The sequence below is a fragment of the Mirounga leonina genome, unplaced genomic scaffold (genome assembly GCF_011800145.1).
Source record: "Mirounga leonina isolate KUSES-001 unplaced genomic scaffold, KU_Mleo_1.0 Mir_165, whole genome shotgun sequence".
NCBI classification, from domain to species: domain Eukaryota; kingdom Metazoa; phylum Chordata; class Mammalia; order Carnivora; family Phocidae; genus Mirounga; species Mirounga leonina.
Window position 1 is genome coordinate 78033113 of NW_023270415.1, and position 25346 is coordinate 78058458.

The 25346-nt window shown below is 52.9% G+C and overlaps 1 protein-coding gene across 1 annotated transcript in view; it reads right to left on the reverse strand.

The window, feature by feature from the left end:
* Positions 1-8388: 8388 nt before the first annotated feature.
* COL22A1 (collagen type XXII alpha 1 chain) overlaps positions 8389-25346 on the reverse strand; it is a 226482-nt gene continuing 209524 nt past the window's right edge. Inside the window, exons 55-63 of the mRNA XM_035012273.1 lie at positions 24852-24905; positions 23291-23362; positions 21877-21912; positions 18696-18740; positions 16167-16346; positions 14911-14977; positions 12683-12865; positions 10561-10638; positions 8389-8598 (exon numbers count right to left, since the gene is read on the reverse strand). Of these exons, the coding sequence (XP_034868164.1) occupies positions 8411-8598; positions 10561-10638; positions 12683-12865; positions 14911-14977; positions 16167-16346; positions 18696-18740; positions 21877-21912; positions 23291-23362; positions 24852-24905 (903 nt within the window). The 3' untranslated portion in view covers positions 8389-8410. The remainder of the gene's footprint in view (positions 8599-10560; positions 10639-12682; positions 12866-14910; positions 14978-16166; positions 16347-18695; positions 18741-21876; positions 21913-23290; positions 23363-24851; positions 24906-25346) is intronic.

A 25346-nucleotide genomic window follows, 5' to 3' on the forward strand; every position in this document is an offset into this window, starting at 1 on the left:
TCAAAACCCAGTCTAGAATCTCCAGGGCCCTGCAGGCCTCAGGCTGGTTCATCAGGGCACAGAGCTCCCGGCCTGGTCTCTAGGGTGATGGTGACTGTGGGAGGGTCCCCACTCCTGCAGCTTCCCGAGGGTCCCAGGAGTCAGCAATCTGGTGGTCGTGGGAGCAGGAGGGAGGGCCCACGGCCGGCACAGGGAGCCGGGCAAGCCAGGGAAGCCCTTGTTGGCCAAGGGCTGACCCTGCAGGTGCAGCGTCTTCTGGCCCCCAGCTCAGGGCTGCTCCCGCAGGGGGTGGAGTCCAGGTAGAGGGGCAGTGAGCCCCTCAGTGCGGGGCCCACTGTCTGCGGCTCTGCTGAAGGGCTCTCGTGGCTGTCCTGGTGACAGCCCCCGGCTCCTGGTCTCCAGGTGACATATCACGGGTTCTTCGTGTGTCACGGTGTAGGTCCAGATCAGTTGTGGGCTGTGCCACATTGGGCCCACGTGCCTCCTGAGCAGTGACCCCCGCTGCCCAGAGGAATCCCGCCGAGGAGGGGCTGTTCCTGAGCCTCCTGAGATGGTTCATTCCCCCGTGCGCCCCTCAGAACGAGATGACCCTTGTTTCTGGAAAACTTGACGGAAAAACAGAATGGTAGGCTCTCCAGTGTGGCCTCTTGTAGGAAAGACGCGGTTGAGTTGCTGAGTGAGGGAACATGCAGCCCGGCCCGGAGCCCATCCAGTCCCTCCCGTCTGGTCGCTGGCGGGGAAGGAGACACTGGCCACTGCAGAGCCCCCGTCTGCACCAGGCCTTGCCTGCCCCCTGCCCTGTGACCTGGAGAGCATCGCATCAGCTCTAGAGGTGAGGCTGTGCTGCCTGCCCCCAGGGGGACAAAGCGGGCGAGGAGGCCTCAGGCGCCCAGTGGGCACAAACACCCGCGGATGATTTTTAAAAATGTTTACTGTAGAGTCTTCCGTAACATCTCTAGATTTTGTCTTTCATAGCACTCAGGCAACTAAATTGTAAGGCTCTGTTCTCCTTGCGTGTTGCCCAGAAGTTGTGTTCTGGAACGAACTTTATCCAGGTCTCTCCCCACGGTGGCCTCCTTGAGAATGGGCTTTGTCCTGTTCACCTTGCTGTCCCTGCACCTGGCGCTTTGCTGAGCTTACAAGAGCGAGCGTCCATCTGGGGATGGGCACTTCCAGCCCCGTCTCCGCAGTGTCCTTTGTCCGTGGGACCCCCACCCACTCCGATCGCTGGAGAGTAAGACCTGCTCTGAGAGCAGCCGGCTCGGTAATTCCTGCCAAGTTCTCTATTCTTGTCTGACTACGGGGAACCTTCCGGAAGGGAACGAAGGTGAGACTGGGCCAGACAACCTCACATACGTCTCCATAGCAACAGCTTGTCCTGTCCTGTCACACACAAAGGAGGGTGGTTAATTACGCAGTCAGAGGTCAAGTTGTCGGCGTGAGGCCTCCTTGAAAGGGCACGTCTCAGGACAGGGCTGGCCTCCTGGTCCTCACTCCCCGTTCCCTGAACCCCGGGGTTGAAAGAGGGAGAGACAATTGGCCTCCACTCTTGAGCAGAAACGGCTGCAGCAACGGGAAGACGGTCTGGAAACGAGCTGTGTCTGGTAGTGCTTTGTTTAATGCATCTTTTCAGGCCTCACATGCCTCGAGGACAGAACTGTCCCTTGTCCCCATGTTCTCTCCCGTCTTAAGCGAGCCTCCTAGCCAGTTCCATGGTTTAAATGGTTTTACTACCTTAGCATCTGCAGCCACACGCTACACTCGTCACCCTAACCGCACCAAACAGCATATAAAAAGGACCTGAAGATACAAAAGTCAAGGAAGGGAGGAGAAGCAAAATGATGGCCCTGAAATAGTACCTTCCTGACCGTGTCAAACCGAGCCAGGAATGCAACCCCCTTCCTTTTAGTAACTTAACAAATGGCACATTCTTTCCCAAGGAGAATGTGTGTGAAAACACCCATTTAGGGTCGGCTCTCGGCAGACAGCCTGCAGAAGGCACTCACTCCTAAGAAATAGCTGGTGGGAAGCAGGCCACCCAGGTCAAGGCTGCAGTTGGGGGGCTCCCTGTGCGCCCCAGCCTGACCCGCCCTGAAGCTGGAGAGGTGAGCCGTGTGTGTGTGTGTGTGTGTGTGTGTGTGTGTGTGTGTGTGTGTGAGACTCAGGTTCCTAATCGCTAAGGGTCAAAGAGCCACTTCCGGCCCCTCACAGGTATGTTTTAGGGACCACAGGATAAAACCAAAGGGAACACGTTTTGAAAAACATGTAAAGCAACTATTTGGTTTGAAAAGAAGGGCTTCTCTAATGGGATTTGAGTAAACAAATGAGCAAAGTTGACTCTGTTGTTCTTAAAGAATGACAATGGGGCGAGGTTGCAGGTAGATCAGTCCACCTTGTTTTTATGGGTCCGCCAACCTTACCGGCAGTCAGCTCCTGAAGGACCAGAGCGAGGCAAAGTCACAGCCGCTGAACTCAGACAGGGAGTTCTTGCAAATCCAGGCTGGCAGAAGCCAGAGACCGAGGGCTGCAGATCAGAGAGCCCCAGCCTCAACAAGAATGCAGACTGCAGGACAAAGTGATCCCTGAGCCAAAACCGACATTTCAGGCTTCCACCCCTGGAAGAGGAGCGAGCTTTTCTTACCAGTCCCACACAGAAGAAGCCCCAGGATCCCAAACACACGCAGTGGTCTTTGGGAAGCCCCCGGTCTCTGTCACTATTCACTGAGCATCCAACGTGTGTCCGCTGAGCGTCTATGTCAGAGAGCTGGCCTTCTCCTCCCGGGGCACAGAGTCAACTCTCTCTGCTCCTTCCCCAGGGTGCGCCAAGGAATGGACAGAAAGTTGCAGGGATGGGTCCTCTGGCTGTAGCCGTTGGCAGGTGGAGAGTGAGGGTTCGCTGGAAAATACACAGCAGGTTTGGACCCAATACACTGGGCCATCCGTGTGGGTTGTGTGTACCTTCCCAAAATGCAACAGTGTTCTCAGATGGTAAGGATGAAGTCCTCACCTTTGCAGCTCTGGAAATCTTTGGGGTGCTGGAGTCTGGCCAAGCTCTGGGTTTTCCTAAAGCCGGAGGCCCTGAGCTTGGGCTGAAACAAGTGTCACTCTAAAGAGTGGGCAGCATAAGGCACCCAGGGTACTCCTCCAAAGAGGGAAGCACCAAGGAAGGTTTGTGGGTAGGTAGGCCCTACAGGGCTAAGCATCTCCTGCGGAGACCTTTCAAAACACATTACTGAATACCATCCCCCAGAGATCCAGATTCAGTGATTCTGGAGCAGATCTGAGAATTTATAGTGTCAATAGCAAAGTCTCCCTGTAACATTGGATCACCCGGCATATTGGGGTTGTACTGAAGAAGTAGATTGAGCCTTCGCACCCAAACACTGGGAAAAATCACTCTATCTTTCGGAGCCTCATTTTTTCCACTTGTTAAAAAAAAAAAAAAATCAGGATTTGGACTATACCAGGGGTTCCCAGATGTGGGAATTATGAACTGGGAGCTTAAAAAATAATCTTGGGAACTGACGTGAAGATCTGAGACCCCAATCTTTATTTTGGCAAGTAAAGATCTAAAAAACAAACACAGAATTTTACTCCCTCACCCCCCACACTCTTTCTCTCACAGAATAAGACATTCAAACCCTAAAAGTTAGCCAGATGGCAGTCTCAGACGGAGCAAAGGATCATCCTTTAAATGTGATGTCCTGGGTGTGGCTTTCTGCCCGCCGGGCGTGGACCAACAAACACTTGCCCCTGACCAGCCGGGGGGAAGCCCTGGGCCCCTGACCACCAGGCTGCCTGCCTCTGATTGGCAGCGACTCTCCACCACCATTCCTGGCCCTTGATTGCAATGTCCGTCGTGGTGGGAATCATTCCCCTCTGCATTTCAAAATGCCCTGGAGAAGTTTAATAATCCACCTCCTCGGGGAACAGTGCCCTCCGCACACCCCACGGCCCTTGCAGGCCCCACCGTGGAGACCAGATTCCCCAGCTGGCTGCCTGTTACACAGCTTGTCCTGTGTCCACCCCCATCACTAGATGATAGCTCCCCCATGGCAGCTACCACCCCAGGGTGCATAGCAGGTGTTGGAACAAAGGTCTATTGGAAGTGCCCCAGAATCTGCTGGTGCTTGTATGATCTGGAAATTTCCACCCCACTCTCCTACTACCCGAGGATTTCTATTGACCATCTCAGTTTAGGGCTCTAACTCAGGTGGCTCTGGCCCTATCCTTCACTCACATGCTGGGACTTCGTCCACAGGGTGGATGAAAGGAACACCAATGACCTCTCCGGGCCACTACCGGGAGAATCCCCGGTCATGGGCATGGCCCTTTACAGCATCCTGCTCTGTCTCACTAAATACACCATGCTCTTCTGGGGCTCACAGGATGCCTTTAGCATCCAAGGATCACAGAAGTGGATGTGACACGTACAGTTAATCTGGAGAGCCTTCGCCCCTCCTATGGGAGGCAGGGGACACTGGAGCCCCACCGGTCACCCTGGTGAGGGGAGCTTCCTCCCTACTGTGGCTTCCAGACATCACCACTCCTGAAGAGGTGGGGGAAGGATAGGCTAGAACCGCTTGCTGCCATGTGCTGAAAAATTTCCAGTAAGCCATGGAGAAGAGAAAAAAACCAAACATACAGAATTGAAAGCAAATTGGGATCCCAGAAGCAAGGAAAATAGCCAGTTCCCGGGGAGGGGGGCAGTCACTTCTCTATGTAGACCAGATCCGTGTGTTTCATCTGAGCCCCCAGGACGACAATGCCCTGGGTGGGGCGCGCAGAGGAGCCTGGTTTAGAAACACCACTGCGGCATTCCTATATACATATATTTTATTCTTTATACACATACTAAATATATATATTCTTTATATATATTAAATATATTCATATATCTTGTAGTTGTTTTATTCTTTAAGTAGCCTCCACACCCAACATGGAACCCAGCACTGGGCTTAAAATCACAACCCTGAGATCAAGACCTGAGCCGAAATCAAGAGTCAGACACTTAACTGACTGAGCCACCCAGGCACTCTTTTTTATATATAGGTATATGTATGTATGTATATATATATATTTATTTTTTATTTATTTTCTTGCATTTCTTTACTCATAACTCCAACTTTCTGTAGTTCTTGGTCTAGGCACCATGAGCACCATCAGCACAAGCATCATCCATCAACATCCCTTCCAGAGACCATTCACAGGGGGCCGTGTTCCAGGATGCGTGTCTCTGGAGGAGTGGTCCTGGAAAGGCTGATCAAGTTCTCTGAGGAAACTAAAGAGCCCTGTCTTCTAAGCCCACCCTCCAACCCTACCTCCCAACACACACACTCTCATCATCTACCATATTAATGTGTTCTAAATTGGAAACTATGGAAATACCCAATCATGCTGAGGCTTTCATGTGTTTCCAGAAAAGCATCAAGTCCTATGCCTGGAAAAGGATCAGTACAGACGATGCATTCCTCCTGCCCTCTGCAGACACACCTCTCCCGAGCCACACTGGGGAGCTGAACATCTCCAAGGTCCCCAGAAGAGGAATGCCCAGACCCTTCTCGCTGTCCCACTCCAGTGTTTGAGAACCTCAATGATCAAAACAGCCTTTGGCCTTACCAGGTCATTCTTTCTGTGCTATAAGCCCTGCTTCTTGTTCCATTCGTAGCGCACGTGGTGAAAGGCTTAAAATTCAGTAGCAAAATGCAATGTGAAGAGAAAAAGTGTTCAAGGCATCAGAGAACTGGATTCCATGCAAGGCTCTGAGGCCTGGGACATGTTTTCTTTATGCCTAAGTCTCCCTCTAGACAAGAGTACTATCTTTCAAAACCACTGGTGGCTCATGACATCTAGTTAGTGGACTGAGAAATGAAACAGAACAAGAAATGTTATGGGGCATCGAGTGCGGTCAGGATAAATGTCCTATCCCCAAACGTTTCCCCTTCTGTATTTACATATGCATACACTGAATCACAAAGAAATGTACTTCTTGCTGTGGATCGTGGTCAAAAATGTTTAAGTCACTGGATTAGAGGATTTCTAAGGTTGCTGACACTGTTTCCTCAAGTCCTGTGTCTCACATGGTTGTGAGGGTAAACTGAGCAGGTGAACATGAAAACGGCTCAGGGAAGAGGTTGTCTGTCTGTACAGACAGGCCCTGCAGAACGGCTGTTCTCGGACCCTGACACACATCCACCCCCATAACCAGCACCAAACTACTTGAATGAGAGCAGTTTCAGACCCTATTTTAAAATCATTGCAATATACTTATCTGCGCATGGAACCTTCCAGCACTTTTGGTCCCCAAATCAGAGGTGATAAAAAGGAAGTGCTTGATAAGCATATGCTGTGTTAGTCTGTGCCTGGATGAATGACAGACGAATGGATGGATCCACCAATTAACCAACAATTAGTTAAGACATGACCCCGTGTTTAACGAGTGATTCTCTCAAGCCATGGTGAATCAGCTGGTCTCTGGGCACACGTTAGCAGGATGAGGCCCCGAGTCCCACTGAAGCCAACCTTCCCCCTTACTGCACTCCCTCCCCACTGTGACCCTATGTGGATGTGTACATCGAAATGGCTGCCTTGAAAATGTAGAAGACAGAGCTGCCCCAGTGGAGGGGATGATAATGTTCACCCACCCTCATGTGCATCAGCATGGGGCCCGAACCTGTGGCTCTAGGCTCCCCAGAGGAAAATGACTCATCCAGACCTTAAGGGGTTCACATGCAGATGGATGCTGGAGATAAGAAAGGAATTGTCAGGGGCGCCTGGGTGGCTCAGATGGTTAAGCGTCTGCCTTCGGCTCAGGTCATGATCTCAGGGTCCTGGGATCGAGTCCCGCATCGGGTTCCCTGCTCAGTGCAGAGCCTGCTTCTCCCTCTCCCTCTGCCACTCCCTCTGCTTGTGCTCTTCTGTCTATCTGTCTGTCAAATAAATAAATAAAATCTTTAAAAAAAAAAAAAAAAAAAAAAAGAAAGGAATTGTCAGGGGTGCCTGGGTGGCTCAGTCGGTGAAGGGTCTGCCTTCGGCTCAGGTCATGATCCCAGGATCCTGGGATCGAGCCCCGCATTGGGCTCCCTGCTCAGCGGGAAGCCTGCTTCTCCCTCTCCCTCTGCCCCTCCCTGCTCGTGCTCTCTCTCTCTCAAATAAATAAATAAAGTCTTTAAAAAAATAAAAAGAGGGCGCCTGGGTGGCTCAGTTGGTTAAGCAACTGCCTTCGGCTCAGGTCATGATCCTGGAGTCCCGGGATCGAGTCCCGCATCGGGCTCCCTGCTCGGCAGGGAGTCTGCTTCTCCCTCTGACCCTCCCCCCTCTCATGCTCTCTCTCTCTCATTCTCTCTCTCAAATAAATAAATAAAATCTTTAAAAAATAAATAAATAAATAAAATAAAAAAATAAAAAGAGATAAAAAGAAAGGAATCATCCATGCGAACTGAGGAGGAAACTCGGATTTATTGAGCACCTGTTTGTGCGAGCGTATCAGGTACACACATACACTCAACGCACTTTATTTCCAAGGCAGAGCCCTGGAGGCACAGATGTCCCAGCTCCGGCCAGTACCCTGGCCAACTGCCCAGCATCAGGAAGACACGGCAGTGGTCACCGGACCTCTTTATTTCACAATTAAAGGGAGGCCAACTGTGAGGAGCTTGAAGGAGTCCCATCCATGGCTCAGAAGCCGGATTAACATGCTTCCTCCATACCAGCTTCTGTCTTTGGCTGGACACAGGATGCCATGAAGCCTCACTGGCTCGAGTGCCATGATTTTGCATCCGAGAGCCTGAAGCAGTGAGGTGGCTGAGTCTGCTCCCCGAGGACCGATTCTGGGTTCCCCGTGTGCACTTTCCATCAGGCAGCGAGGACATTCTTCATGCCTGCACATTCCTTCGCTTCCTGCTTCACGTGTCTCTCCTGGGAAGTGGCAACCCGGGCATGACCGAGAATAGAAACCCATTGCCTCATGTTTTCAGTTTCCTTTTGAGGAAAGAGGTAAATCTGGCAAGTGTCTTCTGGTCAGGATTTCATAGCACCAAGAGTTTCCTTAAAATGGGCAGCTCCACGTCACATGGGTGCCATGAGAAGAACCCAGAAACAACCCACTGCCCCACGGTCATGTTCTCCCAGCCTCAGAGGAGAGGGGAAAACTCGTGGAGCATTATCATATGAAATAATAATAATAATAATAATAATAAACAATAATAATAATATTAATAATAATCTGACCGACCGGCAGCATCTGTTGGTTTTAATAATGGTGAGGTCTCTCAAGAAAATAAGACAAAAACAAATGATAAAAGAAAAAAAAAACCATGTGGCTGTAATGTTTCAAGACCTCTGGCTTCTTATCAGGCTCTGAGTTCAAGTTTCAGAAATCCACTGCCGCCTCTTGGTATTCCGGAATCTTCTAGGGGCCCTTCACGTTAGCGGGCTGGACAGCGAGGCTGGCGAAGTAGGCACATTGGGAGGGGTCACACTGGCCAGGGGGCCCGGGCGGGCCTGGGGGTCCGGGGTGTCCTGATGGTCCTGTCTCCCCTTGAGGGCCGGGAGCCCCGGGGAGCCCGTCTTTTGCATAGCCAGGTTCCCCGGGTTGACCTGGCCCAAGGAGAAGAAAAAAAACAAACAAACCAGAAAGTGTTCAGGATCCTTCTGGGGCAAACGAGCCCTACTCTCATTGCTTCCAATCAGTACCAGCTGAGGACCAGAAACGTCCTCAGGGCTGGGAACTCTGCCTGGGGCGATCACGATGGTCCACAGGGGCACGGGGATGCCTTCACTGTTTGGAGTGGGGCAGCAATCAGGGTGCCCCTGGAGAGAAACCAACAAGGGCAGATGGAGGGCAGGGGTATGGGGTGGACAAGAAACACGGTCTTCTATGTTCTCACATGGTTCTAGGAGATACAGTTGAATTGAGAGGCGGACACCAAGTCCTCATCAACCGTCAGCCCCAATCCACATATCCTTAGAGATACCTGATGACGTTCTATTACCCAATATCCAACTTGTCCTAAATCTTCTGTAGTTTCCAGGCTGGTATCTGTATGTTAAATGTGAACTACATACTTGGACCACATTCACCTATTCTGTAAATCATGGTCAAGGACAATATAAATAGGATGTAAGTCACTGACAAATAACCCAAAATTTAGACTCAGAAATATTACCTATAGACAAATGTTTATTCCTCCATTTATTAAACATCATAATTTCATATGTAATCAATCTATATCCCTTTTTGCTTTGGCCACTGGGAAGCTCATTGCTAAGTATATGCCTAACCCTATTACCTCTTAAGTCACCATGTTAGGAAATCTGAGTCTCCTTATAAAAGAAACAAAAAGGACATTTTCCCCTTAAAAAGATCTTTAGACATTTCATGAACTCTAAAATTCATGAACACTTTGGTAGTCGTTATTTAATCTCTATGGTCCTGTCTCGACCAAGCCGGAGGCCAGCAGTGTCACTGACTCCTGCAGAGAATCACTGAAGAACAGTCATTATCTCAAACTTGCACTCATACAAATATTTCCTCTTTCTAAACGGTTCTGTTCTGCCTTTTAATCTTTATTTGGAATTGCTTTATTTTAAAAATATCCTTGGGGCACCTGGCTGGCTCAGTCAGGGGAGCACATGAGTCTTGATCTTGGGGTTGTGGGTTCAAGCCCCACATTAGATGTAGAGATTACCTAAAAATAAAATCTTAAGAAAAATAAAAATGAAAAATATTCTTAATATTAGAAACTATTGGAAAGTAGGCAAGTTGTCAAAAATAAACACTGAACATGTATTTTTAGTTGTCTTCTCTAGTGCAGGAAATTTGGGAAATCAAGATATAAATACTAAATTAGAATGATCTATAGGTCTCATATTCAGAAATAATCTCAGGTGATCATATAAACTAGAACTGAATAACAAGAGGAACTTCAGTGCGGTGGAATTTGGTAGTAATAACTCAGTCTAATTTCTTCCACCTTCTACTCGCACCCCTCATCTTGGGCCACCCCACTGCTGTGCCCCAGAGATCTTTCCACACAGCCAGCTTGTCCAGGTTGTCAAACGGCGAGCCCCACATCCCAGGGAGCCCTCACTCCCACCCTGCCACCTGGCCAGCACATCCCAACGTACATTCGGAGAAATACTAATGGGGTATCAACACGTGCACAGATTGGACTTTCAAGCGAGTTGAGAAAATGCCGCCGTAAACAAAATAAACATCATTTGTTCCTGTGAGGCAGGGTGTAGGAGAATTCATGAGTGTCGGGAAGGAGCCAAGGGGTGCACGGTTCCCCACGCTGCCCAGTCTTATTTAACCCCAAGTCTGTTTTCCTCAGGACTATTTCACAGGATAAACCGCAACAACTCATGGGATACATACACTACAGGTTTTTTGGTAAGTCAAGAAGCTGGCGCTTTAGAAAGATTCGATAAAAACACATGAGTGATCCTCTCTCCTCTCAGATAAACCCAGCCTTTCTTCCCAGACACCCCTGCGGCGCTGCAGTGTGTCACTCCATGGCGGAGGGCCACCCGCCCCGAGACTCCGGACACTCTCCCTACCTGGGATGCCGGGCAGGCCCATCTCGCCTCGGAGGCCAACGCCAGGTGCACCTGGGTCTCCTTTGGCTCCTCGCTCACCTGTGAGAAAGACATGCACCTTTGGTGGGAGAGACCCACGGTGAGGGCAGAGGCAGGGAGTGGCCCCGGGAGCAGGTGCAGGGTCAGCACGGGGCCACGACAGCCTTCCGTCCGAACTGGCCTCACTCACACGTTCTCCACAGTGGGACTCCGCAGTTCTGTTCACACTCATTGACATACACTCACGCTCAAGTATGCACTCAATCCAGATACACGCCTGTGAGCACCAAAGTAAATGGACACCCCTCTTAAATGCACGCTCAACTACACATCAACGTTGGTTCAAGCACATAACTGGTTGATTACAGGCACACATATGCACATTTATTTTTTTAAGATTTTATTTATTTATGTGACAGGCAGAGACACAGTGAGAGAGGAACACAAGAAGGGGGAGTGGGAGAGGGAGAAGCAGGTTCCCCGCTGAGCAGGGAGCCCGATGCGGGGCTCGATCCCAGGACCCCGGGATCATAACCTGAGCCGAAGGTAGACGCTTAATGACTGAGCCACCCAGGCGCCCCATGCACATTTACACGTATCTTAGCAAACATATATGCACACTCATATACACACACAGGCTCACTTAAACACGGGCACACGGATACGCACAGTCGCACGCTCTCTCCCGTGCACACACACGCATCCACACAGCCACACGCTCTCTCCCCTGTAATAAACACGTCCATCTTCATCCACTCATGCTTGCCTACACTTCCCCCGTTCTCACAGCCTTTCAACTGAACCTGTAGGAACTAGGTGATGACAATAAACAGACTCAACACTCTAGATCCTACAGGCATTTACTACAACAGGTCTACCCTCAAAACACTTTAAATCCAGTAAGAGATGAAACAGGGCACCAAGAACATTCTTATTTTAAGCAGACTGTGGGTGAGTTAAAATCACACAGAAATTCCAGAGAGGGTCCCTTCCCTCTGGGAGGAAATTCAAGATCATATTTGAGTTAATACCATACAGATTAGATTAAACTGTCTCAATTTCTTTCATCATTCTTTTTTTTTTTTTTTTGCCATGTTGCAGAAGTCTCCTTTATGCAACATATTTTCTTTTGTGATCTAAATGGAAATTTTGCTAGTTCGTGGAGACTTTAGACCATTCTTACTTATTGTTGTAACTGCCACACTGGGTCAGTTCTGTCCGAGTCTGATGTTTCCTACACTTTATGCTTTCTTGTTGACATCTAGCTCATGTATTTTGTTTTATGAACCAAAAGAGATGGGACTTGAGCACAAATTTAACAAAAAAAAATTTCAGCAGGAGAAACATTACAGGGAATGAATGAATGAATGAGTGAAGAATTAGTAAGGAAGCAGTAGGTGGAAAGAGGAGGATGCTAGGGGCATCCATGTCAATACTCCCCAGTGGTGACCAAAATCTGGTGCTTTCTGTACCCCAGGCTCACCCCTCTCCTACCCCACACTCACCCCCCCACCTTGCACTCACTCCTCCCCACAGAGCAGCTAATAATCAGGTTGATGAGTCTGGCTTCCGTCCTCCCTCCTGCTTTCCCACCTGCCTGCCTGCAGAGAGGGTGCGCTTGCCTTGGTCACTACGGGGGTCAGACGCTGCCCCTTGGAGGAGAGACTGGCTGTGGCCCAGATCGCCCACGTCCAGGTGAGAAGTCTACCTGAGAGCTGGAGAGGTAGCAGCCCTTTTAGCTGCCTCTTTGTTCAATTCTAAAGCGGGCGTCCAACGCCTCATGGGCCTGGAGACTGCACGTCTCACTCCTCAGTGAGTTCTAATCTTGGAAGGGGAAAGAGGGCACTTTGTGTCGCCCCTGCTCTAGTGGAAAACCAGGAAGTGGGAGGGAGTTGATTTGCTCTTCCTGGCAGAAGCACATTTTACAAAAATGTCAAGTATGAAATCCTTCTGTACATATGAAAACATTACATGATGCCCAAACGCTGAGTGTTACCAAGCTGGAGGAGAGGAGAGCGAGATCAAGTATGCACATTCAGCTGGAGCGTGGTCCCTTCCCAGCCCTCCTCCATGCCAAGCATGGCTCCTCTGGGTCCTCACTCACCTTTGGGACCCACTGGTCCAGAGGGTCCTTCCAGACCCCCCTGCCCGGGCTGTCCTGGCTCCCCGATGGGGCCCGCCCGGCCCGGAAGCCCATCTTTTCCAGGGGGCCCCGGGGGCCCGGGTCGGCCTTGAGATGCCTTCACATGCACTGGGGGCCTCTGGGCCAGGAGATAGGCGAGTCTGGCTGCAGAGGAGGGAAAACAGAGATGTTCACGAAGGAGGGCGATGGACAGGAGACGGGCCAGGACTCACTGTGCAGCTCAGAACTCGGGAGACTGTAAGTAGCAGAGAACACCAGCGAGATCAACCTCACACAGCACAGCCAGGGCGCCCGTCCCAGGGCAGCCTCCGCCGGCTGTGGGCCTCGGGCCAGCTCCTCGACCTCTTTGAGCCTTCACGTCCTTGTCTGGAGAATGGAGACAATGCAATCACGGCCACCCCACCCGGTGGGCGTGAGGACAGGCACGTGAGATGAGGCATTAGGACTGTGCTCAGCAGATGCCGGTGGTGCCATCACGGCAGGACTGGCGGCTGGGACAGTACCCACAGCCGAAGGGGTTGCAGTAATTGCCAGCGGGGGAAGCTGAGACTGGGGCTGAGACTTAGGGGCTTACAGAGCAATGCAGAGTCACATTTCTCATCTATACACCGAAGGGCTGGGTATGATGTCATTGAGGAACCTTACATGTCTAAAACGCAAAGACTATAGAACTGGTCAAAAACCCAGAGGTCCATGGCTTTCCACCACACTGGGGATACCGTGCCCATCTGATGGCCACCGAGAGACTGTCATACGTAGTCAGACCCAGCTCTTCTACCTGCAGGTGGGTGACTGAGCCCAGAGAGGCTGGAGGGTCTCCCAAGGCCCTGGTGTTTTGGTGCTAAAACCAAGGCAGAGTCAGGGTCTTCTGAGCACCCTGGGGATTGGCTTCCCACGAGCACCATCCTCCCATCTTCCTGCACGAGGCGGCGGCTGGGGTACAATCTGTGTCTGAGGCCTGAGCGAATGGCTGAACTTCTCTGAGCTCTGATTTCCTCATCCTTAAAGTAGAATTGATGCTTGCTCTTCAGAAGGCTGTTTGAAAGAAAGGACCCTGCCCAACAGATGCTCCATCTGAACTTTGTTCAAAACAGGTCTTGTTTCTGCTCTTGGGCTGGAAACTCCCCAAGGGCAGAAGCCATTTCTGTCGCTAGTAAATCTAAGACTCAGAAAGCAGAGCTCAGAGATGCCCACGGGGGAGACCTCGGAACACAACCTGCCCAGTGGCAAGTGCCATTCCAGCCTCTGGTTTCCTTCCTTTTTTCAACCCACGCCCCTGCCATGTTTCCCAGGTAATGGTCTTGGGCTCTCCTGTGTGTGGAGAGGGACCATGCTGGCCTGGCCACTCGAAGAGGGCTGGGATGGGGGGCACCTTGTCCAACGCTCTGTCCCCAGACCCAACCCACAGTCAGCCATACGGTTGGTGCAAATAACTCTGAGACGTGAGCATGTGAATAAATGCGCCCTCCCATTTTGTCCATCTGGGTCCTGGAAGAGTTATGGATGTCTGACCTTCCCTATCATAGGCTGTCCATGACTTTCCTCCCCTAACAGCTTCCAGCCCAGAGGGAGGTGGGGACAGCTGCCTGCACACAAATCCTACTAGACGCTTACCAGATCTCCCATGTCCAGTAAGTTACTCGGCATCACTGCTCCTAACACTCAACATGCCTCCTGCTCTTCCATGAGTTGCCTTGTGAGCGCGTAGGAAACCACCTGACCTACAGCAAGCCCCACACGCTGGTGTTACTGTTACCTCCCGACCTGGCTCCCTCCCTGAGCACCTGCTGTGTGCCAGGCTCATGCAAGACTGTGGGATTTAACAATAAGTCCAATACACTTGGACTGAAAGGGACCTAGTTCCATGAAAGCACTATGTATCCCCGCTGCCCTCGGGACTGAATGCACAGAATAAATGAGGGATGGAGGCAGAGCTGGTTCTGTGGATGGGAGCTCCCCTAACCGGGGGTATTCGAGCGGAGGTAAAGACAAGCTCTGAACAGGGCTCCGTGTGTCTAGAGCCTGCACGGTGTTCCTCATGGTTCTGCACGATTGCTACACGGGAGCTGCTCTCCACGAGCCTTCTCCAAACCGGGTTGGGGAAATACTGAAGGGTGCAGAAGGGACGGCTTCCCAGGCTCCTCAAGAGGCCCTTGTGTGCCCGGCTGTGGTCAAGTCCAGCTACTCACTTCCCAGCTGTTTCTCTAGCTCTTCTTGGATGAGCCGTCGCAGGGTGTCCATGGAGGGGGACTCCCCCTGCAAGGAGGGAAGGTGAAGGGGAAATTACTTATCTCCCCGGTAAGTCCTGCCACCCAAGACCCCTGATGGCTCCGGGAACCAGGAGGGGCAAGGCAACACATAGCACATCGTCCTGGTCCAATCCTTCTCACGCCCAGAAGCACCTCCCTTTGCCTTGGCCACGCAGGCAGCATCCTCCTATTTGATACGGTGACCTGAGGCCTCTGGTGCCACTCTTTCCACGCCCTTCCCTCTCCTTAGCTGCAGCTTCTTCCTGCGGAAGCCACTTCCCCAGAGCCAACCTGAGAGCTCCGGCCCTGCACCTCTCCCTGCCAAAGCCCCGTCCACTTCCGGCGCCGCTCCCAGGCTGCCTCCTCCATGGAATTGTCTTTGATTTCCCTGACCAGCCGCTTGGCCACGCCGGCTCCCAGGGTCTGGTTTTCCTTGCTCTGTTCACCTTGGCCCTGCCCAGGTGCCTGACCCTCCTGGTGCCTGATTCATAGACGCCGGTGAGTATGTGCTGCCTCCGGGCTCACACAGTGACATGTGATTGCTAGAGGAATCTGTGAGAACAGCCCTCAGCCGCATTGGCCAGACCCCTCCCTCTCGCCCGACTCCTTCAGGGCTGTGTCCCCACCCTCAAGGGCGAAGCTCTCCTCCCTGCGCTCCTGTCTGCAGCCCCAGCACCCGGGACCGTGCCCAGCATGAGCAGGACAAGAATTCCAGGTCCTTATTCTGTTGATTCTTTTCTGGTCCCTCTTTCATGCTCGTCCCAGCACTTCATCGCTACCCACAGCAGCAGGACTAGGAGAACTCAGCGAGGACCCCGGGGGGTTGTGGAAGCGCCCCGCCTCCCACGGCCCCCCTTCCTGGACTTGGCTGAGAGCCAGGCTCTGGGAAGCGACAGAGCGTCAGAGTGCCAGGGACACTGGAGATCACCTAGCCCTGCGCTCTGAGGACGGGAGGGTCCCCAGGGGACCCCAGGGCTGCTAAGAGGGGAAGGCGAGGTCACGTGGACCTAGAACCCACCCCACCCCCAACCACTTCTACCTGGGCGGCTCTGCTTTTTTCTCCAGTGTGTGCTCGTGTTACAGGTTTGTGTAAAATAAGAGTTCTGTCACTAGAATAAACTATTTCGAGAAAAAAACACTAAATAAGCTTGTCCTTTCATGTCCCCCCCAAGTTGAGGCAACACTAGAATCCTTACCCTCAGTCCTGGAAATCCTGGCTGGCCCGGAGGCCCCGGGGGCCCAGCCAGTCCATTCTCCCCGGGAGGTCCTTGGGGGCCCATCAGGCCCGTGTAGCCTTTGTGACCAGGGATTCCAGGGTCCCCAGGCTGGCCCTTTCCACCAGGAGGTCCTTTGTCACCTTTGTTCCCGGGATCTCCCTGGAGGAGGGGAAGAAACATGTCAGTGAGCAGAGGGCTAGCAAGTGCACCCAGTGTAGACAGGCCCTGCAGCTGTGTGCAGCTCCCTGGTCCCCGGGTCCTCTCTCCTGGAGCCCTGGACAGGAGACCTCAGTCCTGGCAGACCTGTGTCTCAGAGCCAAGACACAGGAGGACAAGGGCCTCCAGACACAAAGCCACCTGTCACCATCACACAGGTAATGTGCAGAGGACAAGATGAGAACTCTGACTTCCAATCCCAGTCCGTGTGGCTTCATGCGCGTGCCTCGGGAAGGCCGGCCGCTGAGCCTGACTGCCAAGCGGCCACTCCTCCAGTTTGCTCTGTCAGCTGGACGGACAGAGTTACTCTTTCGACAGAGGCGCCGCCTCTTGTAGGTGGCCTCCCGCACCCTACTCTTGGCTTTCGTGGGCCCACATGGGATGACACTGACCAGACTCTTCTCCCCATCTCTGACCCAGCCCCTGAAGACCCGGATCAATGATTTGGGAACCACGGCGACCACCAGACCATCCGGTCCTCTGCCCGACGCACTACTGTGGGTGTGACCAGCAAGTCCTGGTTTTTGGTGGGTCTGAAAATAGATGGCCACGTTGGCGAGCTCAGGGTGTAACAGGACTCCCCTGCGGGCAGATGGCAGTCGGGGGGGAATGAGAGGGGAAGCAAGATGGTAGCTGGAAATGGAGCATGGCCATGGACGTGACCCAGAGCCAAGGACAGGGAAGACTGCAGGCATGAAACTATGTCCAACCTATATGCTTGAAGAGAAGAAAATAACGGACAAAATTTGATATGTCCCAGGGCTTTAACAAAAGGCAGATACAGATTTATAACACACATGGTTCACATGCACAGACTCTAGAGGACGAAAGGAAAATGTCCCGCGACAGACCCTGGGAAGGGGACGGGAGCCATAACGGGCACCAAGGTGGAGGAGCACCTACTTTTCATTGCATCCACTTTTTGCAATGGTTAACTGTATGTCTGTATTGCCTTTTCAACAATAATAAAGGACAGTGGATTTAAAATGAAGTTATCCAGATCGGAGGGACAGTCTTGACTTAAATTTCTCAGATGTGATGCATTTCATGGGACCTTTGTCATCTGTCAGTGATCAGGGGTCGGTGATGGTCCTGGCACTCCGAGCTCCTGAACGCCGAGATCCTATCACAGCTGTGGTACAGCACTTCCTATTCATTAAATGTCTCAATATCACTTTGCGGGGGGAGGACTCGTCCCAAACTTCAAATGTCCCCAGGAGTGCAAAGGAATGAGGAGCCTCACGGCTCCCTGGCAATGTTCCACGAAACCACTTAACAGGGAGAAGGCACTTCTCCACTTATTGATTAGGTATTAGAGAGGAGATTCCTATTTGTGGTCTGAACTCCCTGGCTGCCAGCCAGAGCTCCCAGGAGCACCTGTGTGGCACTGGGGTGGGGGCCCCTCAAAATGCCTTCTCAGCCACACCCCCCGCCCCGGCTCCATCCTCAGGAACCAAGGACCAGAATGCAGAGGAATCAAGTCACTCAGAAGTAAGGAGGGAAAGAGATCTGGAGGGGTTGACAATCTCTGACACTCTCTGCTTCCACGGCTCTGTGTCCTTGGACCTGCAGGAGGTGCAGCTCCTCACCCACCCAACTTGCAAAGAAAGCAGAGATAAATTCTCGGCAGGACCATGGCAAACAAGCCGGGGGTGGGGAGTGGGGTGGTGGTGACATTCACATGGTGCAACAGTGTGAAGGGGGACGGCTGACCAAAGGGAGGGTTGTGGGCAAACGAGAGGCTTAATTCCTCTAAAGGGAGTGGCCGTTGTCACAAGGGTGAGAACACCCCCTCCCCCCACTGGCATTTCTGGGGGGGAAAAAAAAGCCACTAAACCAAAAAAAAACCTCCCCCTGTTGTTTTTTGGAGGAATGAAATGTAAAGAAAGGCTTCCTGAGTGTGGCGCATAGACGATTCATTATGGAAAAAATCTGTTCCCTTGTCACCTTCAGCGACAAATCTGGCTCCTGGCAAATTGGCATTTTGGGAGCTGAGCACGTCATGCCCAGGCGCTCGTACAGGGAGAGGGAAATCTGTCAAAGTCTCAGAACGCTCGCCTTTGAATTTGTAATTGCAATGATTTTACTCCTTAAAATAACATCCAAAAAGAAAAAAAAAAAAAAGGGAAAGTAACAACATTCACTACAACAATCCCTTCGTGGGCTAATGATTTTCCAGGGAGCGGCAGACCCACAAGCTCCCCGGGCTTGGCTGTTGTTCACTGACCGCCAGGGACAGGGTCCCTATGCCTCCTAGCAAAGGTCACATAGGTAACTACCTCCCCCACTTACCCTGTCTCCTTTGGCTCCTGGCTCTCCGGGCTTCCCGGGGGCTCCCTGCAAAGAGTCCAAAGGAGGATGATCACTGAACAGGGCCACCCATCTGCGACCCTGTGGGCCGAGCACAAGTGGTATCTGGGAAATCAGACACCCCAGGAGCCCCTGTCTGTCCGTCTCGACGTTGCAGGCACCCCATCCTTCCTCCTCTGTGCACCCTGGACTGATGGCACCAGCCCTTTTAGGATTCCTCCTCTGCCTTTTCCAGGATAGATCCCTCTCGCTGAACACACTCAGGAGACCCTGCAGGACGTGGACTTTGAAAGGCGCTCGCTGCCCCTGTGGCCTGGGCTACCTCGCCTCCCACCGACCCGAAGGACCTCCACGTCCGTGACTGCCCACCGCAGGGAGCACACGGTTCTCCCTCCTCCTGGCCTCTGAGGCTCACCTTCCTGCTGCCTGCAGCGCACTCCCCTCTGCCCTGCACGGATGTCTGTGCCCCCCAAGTGTATATGTTGAAGCCAGAATCCCCAGGGTGACTATTAGCAGGTGGGGTCTTCAGGAAGGACTCAGGTGTAGATAAGGTTGCGAGGGTGGCCCCATGATGGACATAGAGAGACAGGCATCGAGACCAGGGGGCCGGCTAGTGTAATTAGGGAAGGATGGCATACCATCTGCTGACACCTCGATCTTGGGCTTGCCAGCCCCCAGAACCGTAAGAAATGTCTGTTTCTCAGCCACCCAGTCCAGGCTAATTGTGTGGCAGCCAAGCTGACTAATCACGATCCCTCTGTCTGTGATCAATCCCACCAGGCCTTCAGGCCTCCCTGCCAGGAAGCCTCCCCTGACCACCCAGCACCTAGGTACTAGGGACCCCACACCCCTCCTGGAGGGCGGTCACACAGCCTTGTAGTCCCCACTGCTAGGATACTCCCTCCTTGCTTCTGTGACCCTCCCCAGCTGGAACCTCTCTCTACCCCACTTTGCCCCCAGCCCCTCTGCCACCTCCCTTGCAAAGGAACACTGGCCAGTGTCTGCCCTCATGCACGGGTTCCCGGGCCACCAGCTGCCCTATAACTCCCGTTGTCCCCAGACAAGGTGACAGCGGTGTTGCCCTTGGACAACAAGCACCTGGAAGGCAGGTCCTGTGCTTACCCACCCCTGGGCTCCACTGTATCGACCCAAACTCCACTGTGCACTTAGTTCAAGAATACAAACTGCAGAGGTGCCTGGGTGGTTCAGTCGTTAAGCGTCTGCCTTCGGCTCAGGTCATGATCCCAGGGTCCTGGGATCGAGCCCCGCATCGGGCTCCCTGCTCGGCGGGAAGCCTGCGTCTCCCTCTCCCACTCCCCCTGCTTGTGTTCCCTCTCTCGCTGTGTCTCTCTCTGTCAAATAAATAAATAAAATCTTTAAAAAAAAAAAAAAAGTGGGCAATTGGGTGCCTGGGGGGCTCAGTCGTTAAGCGTCTGCCTTCAGCTTGGGTCATGATCCCGGGGTCCTGGGATCGAGCCCCGCATCGGGCTCCCTGCTCTGCGGGAAGCCTGCTTCTCCCTCTCCCACTCCCCCTGCTTGTGTTCCCTCTCTCACTGTGTCTCTCTCTGTCAAATAAATAAATAAAATCTTAAAAAAAAAAAAAAGAATACAAACTGCAGAGCAGTCAGCCCAGGGCTCACATCCCATCTCCGGCTCCCGGGACAGAAGGTGTCTCCGGAGAAGGAAGTAAGGAGAGCAAACACTCTGTCATTTCAGCCCTGGCCCCATTTGCTGCACCCCTTCACGCAGGGACCACCCACAGCCCCTGACTTGTGCAGAGGGAGGAGCAGAACACGGCCCTGTTGTCACGGGGCTCACAGCCCAGCTGAGAGCTAGAGGTGGGCCCAGCTGATTCTTACAGACAGGCCACAGACCCCTTTATTTCTCTAATAGAAGTACAACAAGGTGTTTCGGGAGCCCTGGGAGAAAATGCATGACTGTGTGTCGGGAGGCAGGGAGACAGGAACTGGGGCGTGGTGTGCAGGGGGCGGGAGGAGGCAGGAGCTCACCCGGGGGAGAGCATGGGGTCAGCTCGGGGCACAACTCAGGGCCTGCTCTCAGACAAATGAGGAGCTGGTGGTATTTCCCCTCTAGTCAATCCAGGGAGCGGGAGGAAGGAGGCATTGGTGAGTGAGCGAGCAATCTGCCCGTGAGTGGGAAGCATGGCTGGGACGGGGGGCAAATGTTCTTCAGACCAGAGCCCTTGGATCCGGCTCTCAGGGAGTCACCCACCTCCCTCCCTGAGCTGAGAAAGTAACCCCAAGATGCAGAGTGAAAGGGGGTCTTCCTCATGCAGGGGGCGTGCAGGCTTGGAAATGGACAAGGTGGTGACGGTAGCTTTCTTTCTCTGTGTTCGTTCAGTCTCGTTTCTCATCAAATATTTCTGCTACTTCCTCTGTGCTGGGCTCTTGGGCTCTGGCAAACAGCGGGGTGCGAGGACACTGCATAGTGGGGCATCGCTTTGTTTCGTGGGTTGTGAAGAAAAGTCAAAAGAGGCAACACCTTGACACAGACCTCAGGACGAGCAGGGTCAGGAGCGCAAAGGGGTGTGGGGTGGGGAGGGCTTTTGGAAAAGGGCCCCGATGTGTATGAGAGCTCTTGGCATGTTGGGGAACTGAAGGTCCAGAGCACCTGGGGCCCGGAGGCTGAGGGCAGTCGGCAGGGCCAGGGCACCCGACTCCCACCGTGCAGGGGTGGGCAGAGCCGAGACTGGCCTGGGAAGCAGCATGACCTCGTGTGGGCTCTGCAGGCAGCTACAGGCAGGAAAGGACGGGGGGGGGGGGGGGGGCTGGACCCAGGGGGCCAGTGGGTGGTCACTGCAATCATGCAGGTGTCAGGTGGTGGCAGCCGGACTGGGGTCCTCAGTAGGCATGGAGAGAGCTGGACAGAGTGAGGCATTTTGGACTGGCCACTGACAGGGCTTGTCGACAGACCGGACCCAGAGACAGGCCACGGACAGAGGCTGTCAAGAAGGTGCCCGGACCGGCTGCCTCCATGAGGGTCCCCGTGCAAAACTGGAGAGGATCCACATGCAGTACACCGAAGCAAGGGCGGGACCCAGCCGAGCCTACGCATGTTGCTGCCCCAAAGCTGCTCCCGTGTCCCCGCTCCCGCGTCCCCCACAGGAAAGGGGGGCCGAGGGGACGGACCATGCGATACTTGCCTCCTTGCCTGGGACTCCCTTCTCTCCTGGCTCTCCCTACGGAACAGAACAGAGTATCAGGAGGCTCTGTGGCATCACCACATTGTCACCAAAACATTTCCACTCAAGTCATGTTCCAGCAAAGACGATCATCGATGGTCCAGCCAACGAAGGCCAACTCAAGCAGGCTTCTCTCATCAGCCTGGCCAGTAGGCGGCAAAAAAAAGCCCCAGAGCGGGAGGGGAAGCCACAGGTTCTGGGCTCCTCGTCAAAGGGATGGCTGGGACTCCAGGATACTGGCTTTATAGAGCATCTAGTTGTGGTAGGGGGTGGTCCCGAGAAGCAGGCTCAGAGTGAGAAACAAGACGCCAGTGACGCTGGGCTCTGGAGCTAGCCTGCCCGCGTTCAAATCCTGGCTGCTTCACCCACTGGCTCTGCGACCTTGGACAACGTCCTTATAATTTCTCAAGTTCTCTGTGCCTCAGTTTCTTCATCCGCGAAACGGGAGCAGAAGCTGGACCTTGCCCAAATTCCATCTGCTATTATTGTGACCAGAAGCACAAGTGCTATAAGTCTAGAAGTGTGGGTACCAGACTGCTGCTTGGCGGCAGGGTGTTCCTAAGGGGAGGGAGGAGGAGGCTGGGGCCTTTAATGGCTGGGCCACGGAGTGGAAGGGCTCAAGTAAAAATCAGTGGACAGAGCCACGTTAGGGCTTAAACTACATGGTAGAAATGGGCAAAAGAAAGGTTGCCACCTGGAGTGGCTGGGCTGGCTGGGCGGCAGGGGCACCCTCGGGGGTCAGAATTAACTAGAGGGGATGTACAGGAACGTGGGTATGCTTCCCCCTTGCGTGGGACATACCACTGTGATCCTGTGGTCAGCAGCCCATGGTGTGGACCATGGCATGCAGTATGCACCGGGAACTTGGCTGGACATATTTGAGTCCCCCAGCATCCATCAGCCCAGAAAACGAGCAAAGATCCCCTGGCAGCGTCTCTGGATCCCACTTTCTAGTCCAGAGGCCTGGGCTCAAGCAGCAGCTGGAGCGCAGACTGACCACGTGGCCTCAGGAAACCACCCACATGTTCTGACCCTGCAGCCAAACTCGGTCATCATTACAATGGTTTGGAAGGGCCCTTGAAGCTCTAGGATCGGAGGTGTGCGTTCTTATATCTCCACTTGAATAATGACAAAGCTCAGGCACAGAGGCTACGAGACTGGCCCGAGGTCCCACACTTTGGGAGTGTGGAGCTGAGAATCCCACGCAGCTGAGTGCACACCACTGCCCACCAACCACAACATGAGTGTGACCACACAGCCGGTGATGCCACCTGAGCAGGTGGACCCGAGGACACAGTGGGTGGCAGGAAACATACTGCCCTTGAGCCTCCCCCCAGAGCTAGGCGTCTTGGCCCCCAGGGAGTTCTCAGCTTACCTGGGGCCCCCGGGGACCCAGAAAGCCAGGGAGTCCTGGGTTGCCGTGGTCTCCTTGGTTCCCCTTCTGGCCCTGCAGAGGGAGAACAGGCATTGGTTCTGCAAGGTCAAAGGCCGGCCCAAGGAGACTCAGAAACCTCATAACCCCGCTGTACTCTGAAGGCCTGAGACATCAACAGAGAGAAGGACACCCCTTTCCTGTATGGGAGGGCAGGGGGTCGGGGAGAGGCATGGCTACTGTGAGTCCTGACAGCACTGTGGGGGTGGGGCAGCAAGACTAGAAGCATCTCTTTCCAGTCAAAGCAACAGAAGCAACATGGGACAAATATGGCACAGAAACACTCCGCTGTGTGTGTGGCCTCTCCAAGGAGCCCTCCAGCAAGGTAGTGCACTTATTCCCAATAGCACAGCGAGGCTCATGGTTTGGTAGGATGGCTTTTTGGCAATAGCTCTAGGACCCTTTCAGTTCCAGCCTTTCCAGGCATGTGTGAGTCAGCTCTTCTGAGGCCAGCTCTGCGCTGGGCGTGAAGCCAGGCTCATGGCCCTGTCCCATCCCGTCTGCTCGGTCTCACCAGTGGTGACAAGCCCCACGCCATGGCTTCTGAGGAACGTCATTACATGTGCTAAGGAGTTAAGCCCCTCTAGTGCAGCCATCCCTGGTCTAACAGAGAGACATGTCCCTACTAGGGTGACCAGATGCCCGGTTTGCCTGCGAATGATGGGTTTCCCAAGATGCAGGATTTTCTGTGCTAAAACCAGGAAGATTCTTGGCCAACCAGGATGGGCCCGTCACCCTCATTTCCACAATGACAACAGCTGGCCGGCCAAGTGGTCTGCCCAATGCTGCGTGCAATCATTGCTCAACTCACCACGCCCTGAGGGAAGTGGTCTTCTGAACAGAGTTGCCAGTTTTAGCAAATAAATATATAAGAAGCCTGGCTTGGGAGGAAATTTGTGGACAGGATCTGACTCACCCAACCTCAGAACCCATCAGAGAACCATCTTCCCCACCATGTCCCCCATCTACCAGACCTAATCCCAAATCCAGGGACCTGGATTCTGATTATTCATGCCACCCTCTCTCCACCACCCATGGATCCTACCCATCGTTCCTTCCTGCTCTCCCCATCCCCCACCTCCTGACCACCAGGAAGACCCTCTTCAGCCAAGTCTGTCCTATACCCATTCCCATGTTACACAGTTACCCTGTCATCTGAGATGGGAATGGCTGGGGACCTCACCTGTCCTCCCATCCTCTAAAAATATGCAATGTTTACTGTGCAACCTTATTATACATTTTTTTTTTTTTTAGTCCTTGGTAGGTCTGTACCTTTGGATGCCTATGATAGTAGACAACAGAGATTCAATGCGTAATTGTATGCATTTTAGACTTTGAAAGAGGTCCTTATTGGATCCTCTTGCCTCCAGCCTATTTCTATCATTCAAACCCCTTATTTTTCTCTTGATGCTTCTAGCATAGAGAACATACCATCTGTAATGTGAAAGGCATGCCCATTTCAAAGCTTGCCTTGATTCTACCATACAGCAGGGAGAGTACTCACAGGACTTCCTGTGGGGCCAGGGTCTCCTGGAGATCCCGGTGATCCATTCTTACCCTGGTAGAAGAAACACAAGTAGTCATCTGTCAGGACCCTCCACCAGGACATCGAGGAGCAGGACGGTGGAACAGAGTGACTGCTGGATGTGGAGGACCTGATTTCATACCAGCAGCTATCATTCAGGCCCACATGGCTCTCAGTAAGCCATGTCATTACTCAGGGGATGTTTCTCAACTTCTAAAAGGAGCTCATAACATTTACCTCAAAATATTGTGAATTAAACGAGTTTGTGTACTTGATAAAGCTTAGCCTGGTGAGTGCTGCTCAGGGCACAGGCATAGTAAATAATCATGACCTCATCCATCCACCTATCCATCCAGCCAGCCAGCCAGCCATCCACCCATCCATCCAACCACCCATCCTAACATCTATCCATCCGTCCAACCATCCATCCATCCATCCATCCATCCATCCATCCATCCATCCATCCATCCATCC